Genomic DNA, 15,423 nt, shown 5'->3' with positions numbered 1-15,423 from the left:
CTCTCAGATCACGTGTGTGCATGCGCAGCATTCTGTGCATATTACCAGAAAACATACTTTGGCTGTACTTGTTGATGATCCCTGTCCCTCAGTTAGCCTACCTCCCCCTCTACCCGTTGATCAAGTCTCCCCCCCCCCTAGCAACTCAGAGGAGGATGGGGCTGAGGGAACATCACACCACCACGTGCTTTAAGCTTGAACTTGATTAGCATGTCAATGTTATGGTATTCCTGATAAGATAAGAGCAATGCAGAAGCTGTGTGTATTATGGGAGTGACTCATGTCTGTACATTTATCTGGGTCATAACTTGACAAGGTCACGCAGCTGATTATAGCTAGCTAGCCTGGTGCTACAGGACAGAGGACAGCGGCTAGCTACAGACACAACAGAAACCACTGAAGCAAGCGATGAAAAAGCAATAACTTAACTCAAGTTAGTGTTTTATAAGATTTTTTTTTTTATTTGAACTTTTTACACGTTTCATTTCTTCTTCCACACACATGGTGGAGCTATTCCAGTCATCCGTTGACCCCTAAACTCAGGGTCAGACCCTCCCATAGGCCTACCAACCAACCCCTCCAAAATAGAGGATAATTGTGTTAAAAAAACAAAAACAATGCAAAAATACGGCCCACAGCTTGGCCAACCCACCCATCCTGCTTTACAAGTTTCATGACATTTTCTCATTGCTCATCTTTAAAAAAAAAAAAAAAAAGTAAGTACCATAGTCTTATTTACAAAAAAACACACACTGATCTCTTCTTCACTGTTGCAGCTCACACAAGAGTCTGCAACCATTCCTCGTTTAAACAGCGTTCATTGCTTCAAAATACACTGTTTTTTTTTCCTTTTATTATTTCAGGGGCCAACAACACCCTGCAGTTTTCTTTTCTTTTCAGTTCCTCAAAAAACATATTTTTTTAAAAAAGGAAGTTGAAAAAGATGAATAATAAACAACGCGTGCTTGGCCGTTAAGACATCAGCGGCGTCAGAACAGATGACAATTCTCTCCACAGGAGGCAAAACTGAAGTTCACATGTCCATCTCAAACTGGCTGTCATCTGTGGCAGAAAGAGAGAGAGAGAGAGATAGAGGAAGAGAAATAGCAGAAGAAGAGAGTTGGGGGGGGGAGAAAACACAGGCATTAATTACCAGCTGTTACTTGTAATTGTATATGTACCCTCAATGGAGCACCCCCAGTGAAAGCAAACTCACACGATTATACTTATTTAACTGGAGTGATAAATAAGCATCTTGTCTCAGTGCACAATGTTCTACCACAACCAAAACAACGGGGGAGGGTGTATACCCTATCAATGCATTGTTTATTATGTATTAGACAAGTGCAGACAGAAACCCCCACCGGAAAAAAACGAACTAGAGCAAGCACACACAGGACCCTAACCCTGACACACTTAACCCATATATATATTCTACCCACCCAGACAGTGTTGGAGTGGAGAAAAGAGAGTAATCTCTAATCCTCATAATCTTTAGTGTTAAAAGACAGAGAGAGAGAGAGAGAGAGAGAGAGAGACAGACAGACAAAGAGAGGGAGAGAGAGAGAGAGGGAGAGAGAGAGAGACAGACCGAGAGAGCATGACAACAACAGCCGTTCCCTCCTGTCCCGTGACCAATAGCTGTGCATGCCAAACCACAGGCCACACTGTGACCACTCCCTCTACTGCAGCAAAAACAACAGCCTCCTTTTTATCTAGGCAACCGTTAACTGATATTTAATGACACCAACTACCACTGTCAGATACATACAAGGTCCTCTGCCTCCAAAACAAACCTCACGTGTACGTGCAGTAACCCTCCCTTGGCCCCCAACAACACAGATAACCACCCCATAAAAACAGACATATCTACAGCCAAGTAGCAGATATTCTGAAATACAAACAGAGAGATATCTACTGATACCCAGTGAGTCCAGTGAGCACCACAGGGTTGAGTAACTCCTCACTCTTAACAATCTGCAGGTGTTAAGGGGCTGCCGTGACCTAGTTGAGTTAAGGTGCTAAAGTCTAGGCTGCTTAAGTTTAGGCTAGAATGACGTCAGGTGATCCTGTCAGACCGGCGTCCAGCCTACTTGTACCATCTCCTCAGTAAGGCCAGGTGCCAATGACACTGGCACGGCCTCTGCCAAAACCAGATACGGTAGATGTTGACACTGTGACACAATGAAGACGTCTGTCTATGCAAGACCATTACTAGCACTAGTCACGCTGTTCATTCACACCAACACTACTCAGAAAGGAGGACAGTGTACAATGTGCCTGTATAAATAAAGGATTAACAACGCCTAAGGAAGTTACCCCAGATTTCATTCCTCTTCATGAAGACTACATGTCAAATGTACACATAATAAAAAAAATAAAAACATATGTGGATGAGTGAATCAGTAATAGCATTGTCATAAAGGCAGGTAAGAAATCTTTACCTGGGTAAAGCTGAGTAGAGGCAGCCTAGCTCTAACAGGTACAGGTAGTACACTAGCTGCATCCTTCTCTCTTGTGTTTAGCTGTCATGTACCATCCCCTTCAGCTGTTTTTTGAACCCCTTGAGGGTGCGTGCTTATGTAAGTGTCTGTGTGCCTGTGTGTCTCCTTACCTGCCAGTTCTTTCTCCTCTTCCTCCAGCTCCTCTTTCAGCTCCTGTAGTTTCCCCAGGGGGTGCAGGGCTGGCACTGTCACCCCAGGGATCTGAGGGAGGCAGGGAGGAGTGCGGGCGATGGGAGAGTTCCGACAGTCCAACAGGAACTTCCTGTCGTAGATGATGCGTGTTCCTGTGTGAGACGAAGAGATGTGTCAATCAATCAAACTTTATTTATACTTTATACATACAAGTCATGCATTCAATGCAACTCCATGTGCTGAACATAAAAACAATAGTAAATACAATACAACACAATAAAACAAGACGTAGGAGATAAGAAATAGATCAAATAAATACAACACAATAAAACCAGGAATAAAATCGAGAAATAGGAGATAAGAAATAGGAGTAAAAGTGCAAGTTGAGATGAACACTAGATAAAAGCCAGGCCAAAAAGGTGTGTTTTAAGCTTTCTTTCAAAAAATATCCACACTCTCTGCCACCCTTAAGTCCTCTGGCAAGCCGTTCCAAAGTCTATGGCCATAGTGGCTAAAGGCGGCCTCGCCATGGGTCTTAGACCGGTCCCCTGGAACAATCGAGAGACCAGTACCAGAGGACCTGAGGGACCTAGTGACCCGTACCAGAGGACCTCAGGGATCTAGAGACCAGTACCAGAGGACCCGAGGGATCTAGTGACCAGTACCAGAGGACCTGAGGGATCTATGACCAGTACCAGAGGACCTGAGGGATCTAGTGACCAGTACCAGAGGACCTGAGGGACCTACTGGGTGGCTATTCTAAGACCATGTCAGACATGTAGTTGGGAGCAAGACCATGTAGTGTAGGGGTGTAACGGATCACCTAACTCACGGATCGGATCGTGTCACGGATTTTGAGTCACGGATCGGATCATTTTTCGGATCAACACAAAACAATTTTTTTTATTTATAAAAACAACATTTTCCTTGAATTCTGTAAAAACAACATTCAAGATGTCAAAACTGATATATATATCACATATATATATAACAACATATATATATAACAACATATATATATATAACATCACTGCTGCAATCTGGTTGCCAAGTGAAACCTAACTTTACCTAAATAATAAAGTGAAATCCTTTAAACATGGTAAGAAAAAAAAGTAAATAAAGCAAAGCAGCCTCAAGCTTATAACTTCATATTCATTTTCAAAAATATGAGGATGTCCACATTGTCTGGGGAGAGGGCAGACCTATTTGCAGTCACTATGTCTCCTGCTGTGGAGAACACCCTCTCGCTAGGAACTGAAGTAGCCAGCACAGCCAGGTAGCGTCTTGCCATCATGGCAACGTGAGGGTACACACCGTAACTTTCTTATCGACCTCCCTCCTTCCATCATTATTATAAGTAACAGGGAAGCCAAAGTGCTCCCATACATGTGATTTCAATGACGAGGGAGGCCTTTCCAGTTCGCCAACGTTGCTAGCACTCGCCATGATACTTGTTGCTGTGGATTCCCAGCTTCACGTGGAGTGAGTACGTAACAGAGTACTTTTTTTGTGTGTTTACACAATCACCCAGGCTGCTTAGCGGGTGATATGACGTGATATAAGTGGGACAGAGATGAGTGAATGAATGTTGTTCCTGGTGTTAGGAAAGAAAAAAAAAAAAAACGGAAAAAAAATAATAATAAAAAAACGAATTTGCTATTGATCCGCGGTACACATGCGTTCCGAACCGTGGAGGGCGATCCGAACGGATCACGGATTATCCGTGATCCGTTACACCCCTAATGTAGTGTGGCCTTGTCGACCAATAAAATAATCCTAAAATAAATTCTGCAACAGCAGAACGGGGTAGCCAGTGCAGCAATTTTAAAACAGGTGTAATGTGTGCTCTCCTTCTGGTCATGGTTAAAACACCTGCAGCTGAATTTTGTACAAGAGTTGATCTATGGCTTTTTTAGGTCGACCACAGAGGAGAGCATTACAATAGTCCAGCCTGCTAGTGATAAAAGCTGCACTAGTATCTCAGTATTGGCCTGGGAGAGAAACGGACGCACTCTGACAATATCTTTTAAGTGGTAGAACACAGAGTTGGTTACGTTCCTGATGTGGGCATCGAAAGTTAAATTGTAATCAATTATGACCCGAGGCTTTTGGCCTGATGCTTAAGAGTGCCAGTGACTTCAATTTAGAGGTCAGTTTCTCTCTCAGTGCCTCTGCTCCAATACACCGATGAGCCAGAACATTATGACCACTGACAGGTGACGTGAAGAACATTGATTATCTTGTTACCATGGCACCTGTCAAGGGGGTGGGATATACTGTACTGTATTAGACAGTAAGTGAACAGTAGGTTGTTGAAGCTGATGTGTTGGATGCAGGAGAAATGGGCAGGAGTAAAGACCTGAGCGACAAGTGCCAAATAGTTCTGGCCAGACAACTGGGTCACCAGTGTACACCTCACATATAGGAGAGCAGTAGATCTGTGAAAGAGCCTGCAGCCCTGGGGTGGAAGTCAGGAGACTGGGGTGTAGTGTTTACTTCTCCACTAGGAGAGGAACAGGGGGCTTATAGTAGAGAGCTCTCTGTCTGTCTTTGTGTGTGTGTGTGTGTGTGTGTGTGTGTGTGTGTGTGCGCGTCCACTCTCAGCCTCATGGTCAGGGTTACTGGACGCATACCAAACACACCCTGTTCTCATCGCAGGGCTGAGAGGAGGGGAGGGGGTGGGATAGAGGAGGGGTGGGATGGGGGGTGGGATAGAGGTTGGCCAGGCTGAGACAGTTCTAGGAAAGTGAACAGTGGCAGGGGCAGCACATAAACACATTTGCTGCGTTCGTAAATTCGCTCTGAGAGCGCCGGAGCGCACACTGGGTTCGACGTCATAAAGGGACCAAGTCCTTTGATGGGACACGAGGCAGTCACTCGGACGCTCCGGCGCTCTCAGAGCTAATTTACGAACGCGGCCATTGTGTCAGGGCTAGGCCAGGGTCATTATGTGGTCCACGGCTAAGTTAAGGCTAAGGCTAAGTTTGTGTTACTGTCTGTGATCGACTGACGTTTGCTCTGAATCACATAATGCAGAAAGAATGAACAATATTTACAATGTTCCGAGTCCTATCTGATAGTGATCTAGCTGCTGCTGTGTCCAGATGGGGACAGGGAGAGGTTCAGAGTGTTTTTACTCCACACTGGATTTTGAACTGTTATGGAACAGTATCAATTCCCTCTCTCCACACAAGGCAAAAAAACATGTTATGTAACAACTGCCTGTTGCGCAGCCAATCCGGGACAAAAGGGGAGTGGAGCGGAGTGTGTCATAGCAAGAGAGAGAGAGAGACAGAGAAGAGCAGGAATGCAAGCTAAAGCTTTGCAATGCTCACCAGCTTAACCATACTGGCCAGTTATGCAAAAGGGGCTCAGTCTTGAAGAGTAACCAATCTCTTTGTCCAGTGGAAACCTACCCTCATGTAACTGTACATATATACATGTACATATGTAGCTAAGGAACATAATCCTGCCTCAGCTGATACTACAATAGGTAGCAGCATGTTTGTGTGTGCATTTGTGTGTGTATTTAACAGGGAATGCACAAACTCAAGCAGTGGATAAACATCCTATAAAAAGCACTCTTGCAATATATATTTTTTTAAATCATCCCTGGTTGAGCATGATTGTTTATAAACAAGCGTTGTTAAAAGCGCTACATTGCAATTAAGTCAAAAATAATAAGTGGAGAATGCACTTAACATATTCATAGAGGGCCCTAAAATGACTTTAGAAATGGAAACCTGTCGTTCTTGTGTTCTAGGACATAACAGAATGATGCTCTTAGTGGGACTGAGCCAGCATGGCTGTGTTAACACTACACCCATCACCAAGCTGTTAGCTGCTTCCCACACAACACATGCTGCTTTTCCTGCTTTTTCATTCAAACCAGGCATTCACTCCCCTCTCCCCCTGCCCTCACATATGTCCTCACTTAAATAATTCTTAGAAAGGGAGGCCTTGATGCCCTCTTCACTGATCTGCCTCTCTCACTTTCTCACTCTGCACCTTCCTCCCCCTCTCTTGGCTGGGACAGAATGTTCTCAGTATTCCTGAAATGCACTGGGGGTTGGTTGAGGGAGGGAGTGTCTCCCCTTTCCTCCCCTCGGCCCATGCCAATCACCTCGCAGTCCTTCTGACTGACGGGTCCGTTTGGCCCCTCCCACGCCAGTCATAGGTTAAGAGAAGCTTGTCTGCCAACAGGATTTGACACAATGTTTTTCCAACACTATTGTTGTTGTGCCAAAGTTGACAAACAAGGCCGGAGCTTATATTAACATATGTCCCCCCCACACATCATTAATTAATATCACGAGTTTACATTTCGCCCAGTCAAAGTTCATACCAAGCATACGAATGGAACGTCTGAGAAGTCTGCAACCACTTTTTAATGAGGTGCAACTCAAAACGCACCAGCCGCAAAACACTAGAATAATAAGGCTCTCGCCATGTGGCTGAGCACGTAAACAAGCTCGCCTTTGGTGTTTCTGGAGTTGAGAACATTTCAGTTGATTAATATAAAACGAAAAACATTGACATGGCAGCTAGTTCACTTGTCCATACGTCTATCCGACGCTGGTACTACTAGGGTTCTGAATTAAATTGATAGTAGGCAAAATGTTGTGTACATTTGGCTAAGAATTGCCGAGTTAGTGTCAAAGAATGCGAAAACAACAGCAGGATATTCTTTCAGCATACGTGCATGAACGACTGCACAGATCTACTCATTTCCCAAGATTTACTTGCACACTGTCTTAAATTTCCCAAACAGTTGTATTTACTTGTTTAAATCTTGACTTACAGTAATGATTATATTACTTTGTTATGTTGTTTATCTTTGTTCTATGCCCCTTGGATTGTGTAAGGTGTGTTCTTGTTTTATTATGTAGTTAATGCTATTGTGTGTTTTATTGATTTCTATTGTTCTATTATTATTTTTATGCTGTGGATATGTTAAAGCACTTTGAGCTGCAACGTTACAACCTATACAAATACATATATAATAAATATATAATATTATTATTATTATTATTAGACGCCAACAAACGTTTTCGCACTGTAGCACAGCTTTGGCGTATATAGCTACTATAACACCTACTACTATAATATAAAAGACCCTTACCTCCGGGCGTGGTGGAGAAGAGAGTCCCCCCGGGAGTCTGGCTGTAGCAGTCGGGCAGCTGAGACCAGTCCTTCAGGTTGACAACACGGGTGGGGATGGGGCAGCTCTTCGCCTGGTTGTTGGTGCTTGTTGACATCGTGGAGTTAATTTTGGTTACCTAGCTTATTATTCAAAGCTGATTTACTGCAGGAAGCAGTTTGACGAGAGCCTTGCCGAATTTGCACAATTTTGGTAGCGTAGTACAAAATATCAAACAAATAATATGCCAGCAAGTTGTCCTGGAAATACCAAACAAAAACTAGTCGAACATCAGCCAAAGTCAAAAGCAGATAAAACTGTGGACGGTTTAGCGACAAGTCTTTGTTTCTGTCTGATCAGCAACTGTGGAAGTGTAGTGTGTACAAGCGCGTCCGTGCATTTCATAACAGCACTGGCCCTACGTATCTCGGTAATGTGATGATTGCAACAGCCAGCCACGTGGGCCCAGATGACTCCCGGTCCTAGGTCCTAGGTCCTACTCACTTGTGAAACACGTGTGTAGTGTAGAAGAAAGCCCTGGAAGGACAGGGACTGAAGAAGAAATTTTTTCATTAGAGGATAAGGTGATACTACAACCATCTTGTTAATACCCATCAAGTCCTTTATAATCATCACACGTTTCTGAGAAGAAGGGGTTAGGGAGCTACGGGTTGTGTGTGTCTGAACGGGGCCAGAAGGTAAGACACGCCAACAATTAAGGCAAAACCCGTAAAAGTTCTGGACTCTGATTGGCTAAAAGCCTCTTTGTCCCGCCTTGCTGCGATTTCATTGGCTATTCGTGCGGTCGGTCATCTTCGCTACCCGAAAGTTGCTAACGCTAACAATATGAAATTACAGTTAAAGTTAGGAAATAGTTATATTATATTATGGTGAAGTTTGAGGTTAGGAAAAGTCGTTAGAAATGTCGTGTTGTGGCCGTGAATCAAGGCCATGCTCCCTGTGCCTGCGCTTCCTCCTTGGTTAACGAACAGTTGTTCAGTTGTACTACCCCCTACTGGCAAGACTACTGACAGTACAGCCGAAAAGAGTACAACCACAGAGATAAAAACGTGAAAAATACAATCTTTCTAAGAAAGAAAATAAATCTTATCTCTGCAAGATGTTCTTTGAATTTTATATGAAATATAAGTTATCATATTGCATTTTTATAGGACTGTCTTTGCCCATACAGTTCCCATAATAAAAATGCTGTGTTCCCCAAGAGACAGACAGGTTATTATTGGAAGTCCTAGTACGACAGCATGATTTAGCAGCAGCACTAGTGGTATGGTATTACCCTCACTGAGGACCATCTTGCTCTCAAAGATATCTGTACTGTAACAGCACAAGAAGAAAAAAAAACATTATATTATACTTTTTCATAGTTTAGAAGAAAATGACTTGTTATAAATGCTCCCGCATGGTAGGAGGCAGTAGAGTGTTTTCCGTTGATACTGCTCGTTCGCTAAAGAACCTCTACGTCACTACGTCTTTACGTCAGTACGTCTTGTAGGGGATTGGCGAGGTAAGATGGCGGCGCCAGAGGAGCAGGAATTATCCCAGGCGCAGACTGAAAAACTCCTTCAATTTCAGGTAGTCAGCCTCCTTTGAGCTTGAAGACATTTCCCCCTCTTTCTATAAATGTTAATGTGTCATTAAGTATTCATAAATGTCTTCTACAAGCCAAGTTGCGGATGTTAAAGTCATTTTGCAATGGTCATTTCGATACCCCCTAACGACGTTAGCGCCACCGCTGTCAGTTAGCTAGCTACAATTACAATGTGTCAAAGCGAAATCAATGTTGAGTGGCTAGTCATCCAATCCTGTCAATATCCTCTCTGTGTAGCAAGGTCGCTCTGTTGGGTCGGCAAATACATTCAGTGAATATTGTAGCTAGCTAACGTTGGGCTGATTCAGGTTTCATTTCGTTTACTCGCGAAACAAAGCTAGCTTGCTGTCATCAAAGTAGCTCCATCGCTAGTGTTCTCACTAGTTCGCTTCGTCAGGCCAAGTTAGCCTGAACCGAAGATGGGTCACTGTTACTGTGATGTTACTCTTGTGACACATGGCGGGCAGTGACTGGCCGGTCCACTGCTACTAACGCTTTTCCCGTCGCACTCTACTACCTGGAAGATGTGAACATGGCCTGTGATGCTAAGTCAGGATGCATTTTGCAATGTTGAACCCCCTATCCCATCCGAAAAAATTGCCTGTCATAGGTAACGTCAGCCACACTCGCAGACATCATAGACAAATAATGGTTTGAGCCCCACTAATTGTGTCAAAACATGCATGAACGTCTGGTTTGATTATCTTTTTGTTCCAGGACTTGACGGGCTTGGAGTCTATGGACCAATGTCGTCGCACGTTAGAACAACACAATTGGAATATCGAGGTAAGGAAGCACGGCTAGCATGGTCGCCCCCAGACCTGACTGATAACGGGAAACACACTTCATTGTGACTCGACATCATTCTGTAGTAGTTAGATTATGTCTATTTTCTGTTCCAGGCAGCGGTACAGGACAGACTCAACGAGCAGGAAGGAGTTCCCAGCGTGTTCAACCCTCCGCCTTCCAGACCCTTACAGGTCAACACAGCTGACCACAGAGTGTATAGCTATATCGTCTCTAGGCCGCAACCCAGGGTAGGTCCCCAAGCTTTATTCATATTGCCACAATTTGCTTGTGTATGTAACTGAAACTGCAGCTATAAATATCGATGTACACTTCATCTTGGGTTAGTTGGTTGTTAATCTTCTGGAAATGGTGTGAATCAGAGTTTGGACTGTAAACATAGTTGTTAAAGGTGTTGATCATACTCATAATCATTTATGTAACTCAGCTCTACTCCAGGTTTTCCATGATTCCCGTGCCACAACATAACACTTCCTGGTTTTGTTTGACCCACTGCTTCTGTTTTTTTTTTCAGGGATTGATAGGATGGAGCTACTACTTGATAATGCTCCCTTTCAGATTTACGTATTACACACTTCTGGACATATTCAGGTATGAAAACGTCAAATCAGTCTCAGGTTCAGTGTCTTACCGGATGCTTTAGACGGCCCTGGCTGCTCTCCTCCGACGCTGAGGGTCATTCATTCAGTCTTCTCTCCCTTCAGATTTGCACTGAGGTTCATCAGGCCAGACCCTCGTGGACGTGTCACAGACCCCGTCGGAGATGTCGTTTCCTTTATTCATAGTTTTGATGAGAAGTACGGTCGATCACATCCAGTCTTTTACCAGGGAACATATAGCCAGGTGAGTCAGCCCTGTTTGATTGGAAGTTCCCTTCAACTTGTCCTTTATCAAGCGACTGAGGGAACAGAGCTTGTTATCGCCAGCTAGTTGCAAGTGAAATCGGTGGGTTAAGATGCCTACACACTACAAGGCCTTTTTTTTATTCTTAAGGTCAGGTGGCCTCTCACTTTCACGAGATGCACGGTTTCACATGAAACGACCTCACTGTAGAACGTCCAGGCATGCATGAAATGCACATTGGGCACAATTAATTATCAAACCTGTTTCGATCGGCAGGTCGGTGATCATCGCAGAGTCCGTCAATGTGTTTGGAGAACCTTTCAAATCTTCGTCCTGAAGTTAATATGGTGCCCCAAGGGATTTGTGGTGAATACCATGTAATGTGAAAGCAGCTTTCTGCGGTGACTTGAGTGCTGTGCTTTTGTTTCCTCTGCGACATCCAGGCACTGAATGATGCCAAACGTGAACTTCGCTACTTGTTAGTTTACCTTCACGGGGAGGACCACCAGGACACTGATGAATTCTGCCGGTACGTCTGTTTAACAGTGTCATGTCCTGTCATTCTTCTTACTAAATCAAATCAAATCAAAATTCTTCTTACTATAACATGGGTTAAATTAACTTTTCTCTCTGTATTTTCCTTGTTCTCTATTCAGCACCACGTTATGTACAGAAGAGGTCCTCACCTTCCTCAACGCCAGAATGCTCTTCTGGGCATGCTCCAGCAGCAAGCCAGAGGGATACAGAGGTAGTCACGTTTAACCCCTCACATGCCCAACACCTTTCCTAGAAAAGGCTTTAGAATGTTGAATACACAGTTCCCTTATCAACATTCTCGTGATATGTAACAGATTGCATTTGATCTCGGTCTTCACACTGTATCAAGTGACTTAATTGTTTATGGGGGACAGATACCGTGTCTCTACCACCGTCTGTATGTATTGTGATCTGCATCGTGTGTTGTGTGGTGTGGCTTCAGTCTCCCAGGCTTTGCGGGAGAACACCTACCCGTTCCTGGCCATGATCATGCTGAAGGACCGGAAGATGACAGTGGTCGGGAGGCTGGAGGGTCTCATCCAACCTGAGGACCTCATCAACCAGCTCACCTTCATCATGGAGGCCAACCAGACGTATCTGATGTCGGAGCGGCTGGAACGGTCAGGGTCCCACCTTACCTAATACATCATTGATGGATGGATTCATTGAATATGTGCTACCTGCAAAACTGCACTGGTCTGAGTAAAGAAAACGCCAGTTAGTCTGTACTCAAAATATCGCACTTTAATTTACTTTAACCTGTTTACTAGGTCAGTATTATAGCTGTGTCTGTGTGTGTGTGTGTGTGTGTGCGCGCGTGTGTGTGCGCTTGTGCGTGTGCGCGTGTTCCAGGGAGGAGAGGAACCAGACACAGGTCCTGAGGCAGCAGCAGGACGAGGCGTACCTGGCCTCCCTCCGCGCCGATCAAGAGAAGGACCGCAAGAAGAAGGAGGAGCAGGAGCAGAAGAGGCAGGAGGAGGAGAAGGTCAGGCAGGGCGTGCTGGCTGAGGAGAGGAGACGAAGGGTGAGAACTGAAAGTCTTTCTACTCTCCTTAGCAGGTCCTTCAAACCGTTATATTCCCTATATTCTGTTATGGTTATATTCTAATCATTGTAATCAATATTATGTTCATGTTCCTGTTTGACCATCTACAAAGAAAATGGCTGGATAGGTGGAAGTGGTTATGTAGTAAGGGAGACGGGGGAAAATATGAAGCTCTTCAAGAGTATTGAGTGTGTTCTCTCTGTGTTTGTTTTCTGTTTTGTCGATCACTGATTGTGTGCTTTCAGAATCTGGAGGAGGAGAAGGAGCGGAAGTCAGAATGTCTCCCCCCGGAGCCCCCTGTAGACGACCCAGACAGTGTGAAGATAGTTTTCAAACTGCCCAACGACACGCGAGTCGAGAGGCGGTTCCTGTTCGGCCAGTCTCTGACGGTGAGAGCACAGAACTGTGACGCAGCTCACTTCAACCACAAGAAGTGGAATTTCAGTGTCATGAAGATAGGAGGTGGGGTTGTAAAACTGACTTTAAAAAAACAACAACAAAAAACTCTAATCTCTGTGTTTTTCTTCTTCTTCTTGTCGCCAGGTAATATATGACTTCCTGTTCTCGTTGAAAGAATCCCCAGAGAAATTTCAGATAGTTACAAACTTCCCCCGCCGGGTGCTGCCCTGCCTTCCAACCGAGGAGCAGCCCAACCCCCCCACACTGAAAGAGGCGGGACTCAGCCGCTCCGAGGTCCTATTCGTGCAAGACCTCACGGAAGATTGACACCTAGCATTACCTCCTCTATGTGGAAATGTCTTCTCTATTTTTCTTCTCCCCCCCCCCTTTTTTTTTTAAACTGGCCGTTGTGCACAAGGGATCACTGAGATAAAAGCCTAACCTGGAAGAGTCTAGCCCACCCCACCCCACCTCCAGTTCAGATCTGCTTATGTTTACAGGGTTCCCAAGGGCCAGGAAAGTCCTTGAATTTTAAAAAGAATTAACAGTTTTTTTTTGGGGAAGTCCTTGATTTCACCATTGTATTAATTGAGGACATATTTGGGGTCCCTCTCCCTGCAGGTGATTGTTTACTTCTAGGCCAGCTTTCATTCCATTCCCTCACTGTAGCTCTCAATGCTGGATTTATCTTTGGATAAATATTGTACACATTTGGCCATAGGATATTACATGTAAATGCAGTTTCAAAAATAACATGGTGATGTTTTATCAAGTGAACATTTATTCACTAACACAACGGCTATGATTCATGCAGATTATCCCCCAAAAGAAAGCCTGGGTCTAAACCCACTCAGATGTCCAGTTGGACTACCAGACGTTACCGTAAGACAGTTCTCCCACAGTTCATACGTGTAGCAAGGGCACTGTTGTTTGGTTGCCGGGACATTGTCAGTTCATTGTCATTGTTCATTGTTCATTCAGTTCATTGACAGTTCAATATCCTATGACAAATATGGTTGTAAGAGTTGTTACACTTTGATTGAGGGCGACCTTGAATTTTTCTGCCAAGTCTTTGCTGTATAGAGAAATGTGGGAACCCTGTTTTTTTGTTTTTTGTTTTTTGTTTTTTATTATAAAGGAGTGCAATGTGAACCGCGCTGTACATAGGTTAGCTATTTAAGAACAAGCCTGAAATTCACTATACTTACTTTTGTTTTTTTGTTTTCTTTTTTTAATGCAATCAAAGTTGACCGATGTACTTGTCATGAAACGACCAAATGAGGGTTGGTGTCAGAGGTGGGCTGCAGTTCATAACAAAGACAAAATAAAATAAAATAAAAACTGAAAAAGAGGGCCACAGCTTTTCCATGTGGCTTTATCTATAGTATAGTACAAGTCTGCCCATAGTGTGCCTGTGGTTATTCATAGATGCCTATTTTGCCTGTCTAACATCTGAATGGGCTGGTCATGTAAAGATGTAATTTTCCAACTATAAATTAAACATTTTAAAAATGTTGTGGTGGTTTAATTTTGATAATATACCTGTCTGAGCTCCCAACTGAAACTCACCTTGAAGTGAATTAGATTTTTCAATATATTTTGTAGGTAGAAATTATAGAAGAGTTAAATGAATGCTAACCTATAAGTAAATATCTTTCTAAAATGTATCTCACTAGAGAGACTTAATGAGGGTTGGGTTCAGTCAGTGGTGGGTTTGTGGGCCACACTGCATTTGAGAGGATCTAAGCATGTGTTTCACAGACTCACCCGTCTAACCATCAGCTATGGGCCTTCCAAACCACTGCCTGTAGCTGATCCTCACTTGAAGATAAAACTGCAACATTTAACTCCGGTTGATCCTCTTCAACATTCTGCGCTTGTTGAACTAAACAATTTCAGGTCTCAACTATAAGATGTCAAGACAGATGAAACGCCTTTGGCATTATATGACAGTGGATGAGCTAACGCTGAAAATACACCGCAAGCTTCAACCTCAGCAGCGCATGTGGAGGAACTGATGCGACTTCCATACTGGAAGTGTGTCGTCTGTGGCTAGCCTGAGTTACGCTTGAGATGCACGCCTCACGCGGGCTGTATGGCTGCTCTAACCCGTTAACAAGGGCTGTGTGGCTGCTCTAACCCGTTAACATGAGCTGTATGGCTGCTCTAACCCGTTAACATGGGCTGTATGGCTGCTCTAACCCGTTAACATGAGCTGTATGGCTGCTCTAACCCGTTAACATGGGCTGTATGGCTGCTCTAACCCGTTAACATGGGCTGTATGGCTGCTCTAACCCGTTAACATGGGCTGTATGGCTGCTCTAACCCGTTAACATGGGCTGTATGGCTGCTCTAACCCGTTAACATGGGCTGTATGGCTGCTCTAACCCGTTAACATGGGCGCCAA

The 15,423-nt window shown here is 44.1% G+C and overlaps 2 protein-coding genes across 2 annotated transcripts; one reads left to right on the top strand and one right to left on the bottom strand.

Annotated features, from left to right (window-relative positions):
• Positions 1–446: 446 nt before the first annotated feature.
• LOC308153650 (eukaryotic translation initiation factor 4E-binding protein 3-like) lies at positions 447–8,168 on the bottom strand. Its single transcript, XM_080526843.1, has 3 exons — positions 7,759–8,168; positions 2,615–2,788; positions 447–1,062 (listed from the first exon to the last, which is right to left on the bottom strand). The coding sequence occupies exons 1-3, from the start codon at positions 7,892–7,894 to the stop codon at positions 1,034–1,036; spliced, it is 339 nt and encodes a 112-aa protein (XP_080382969.1). The 5' UTR covers positions 7,895–8,168; the 3' UTR covers positions 447–1,033.
• A 1,122-nt stretch (positions 8,169–9,290) lies between these two features.
• On the top strand, positions 9,291–14,521 carry faf2 (Fas associated factor family member 2). The gene is made up of 11 exons (XM_080526726.1): positions 9,291–9,369; positions 10,103–10,171; positions 10,288–10,422; positions 10,707–10,783; positions 10,897–11,035; positions 11,479–11,564; positions 11,692–11,783; positions 12,015–12,192; positions 12,425–12,596; positions 12,863–13,006; positions 13,161–14,521. Exons 1-11 carry the CDS (start codon positions 9,307–9,309, stop codon positions 13,341–13,343), a joined length of 1,338 nt encoding a protein of 445 aa, XP_080382852.1. The 5' UTR covers positions 9,291–9,306; the 3' UTR covers positions 13,344–14,521.
• Positions 14,522–15,423: the final 902 nt, after the last annotated feature.

Source organism: Nansenia antarctica, assembly GCF_963989245.1.
Source record: "Nansenia antarctica genome assembly, chromosome: 3".
Taxonomy (NCBI): domain Eukaryota; kingdom Metazoa; phylum Chordata; class Actinopteri; order Argentiniformes; family Microstomatidae; genus Nansenia; species Nansenia antarctica.
This window is presented reverse-complemented; position numbering and strand designations above follow the sequence as displayed.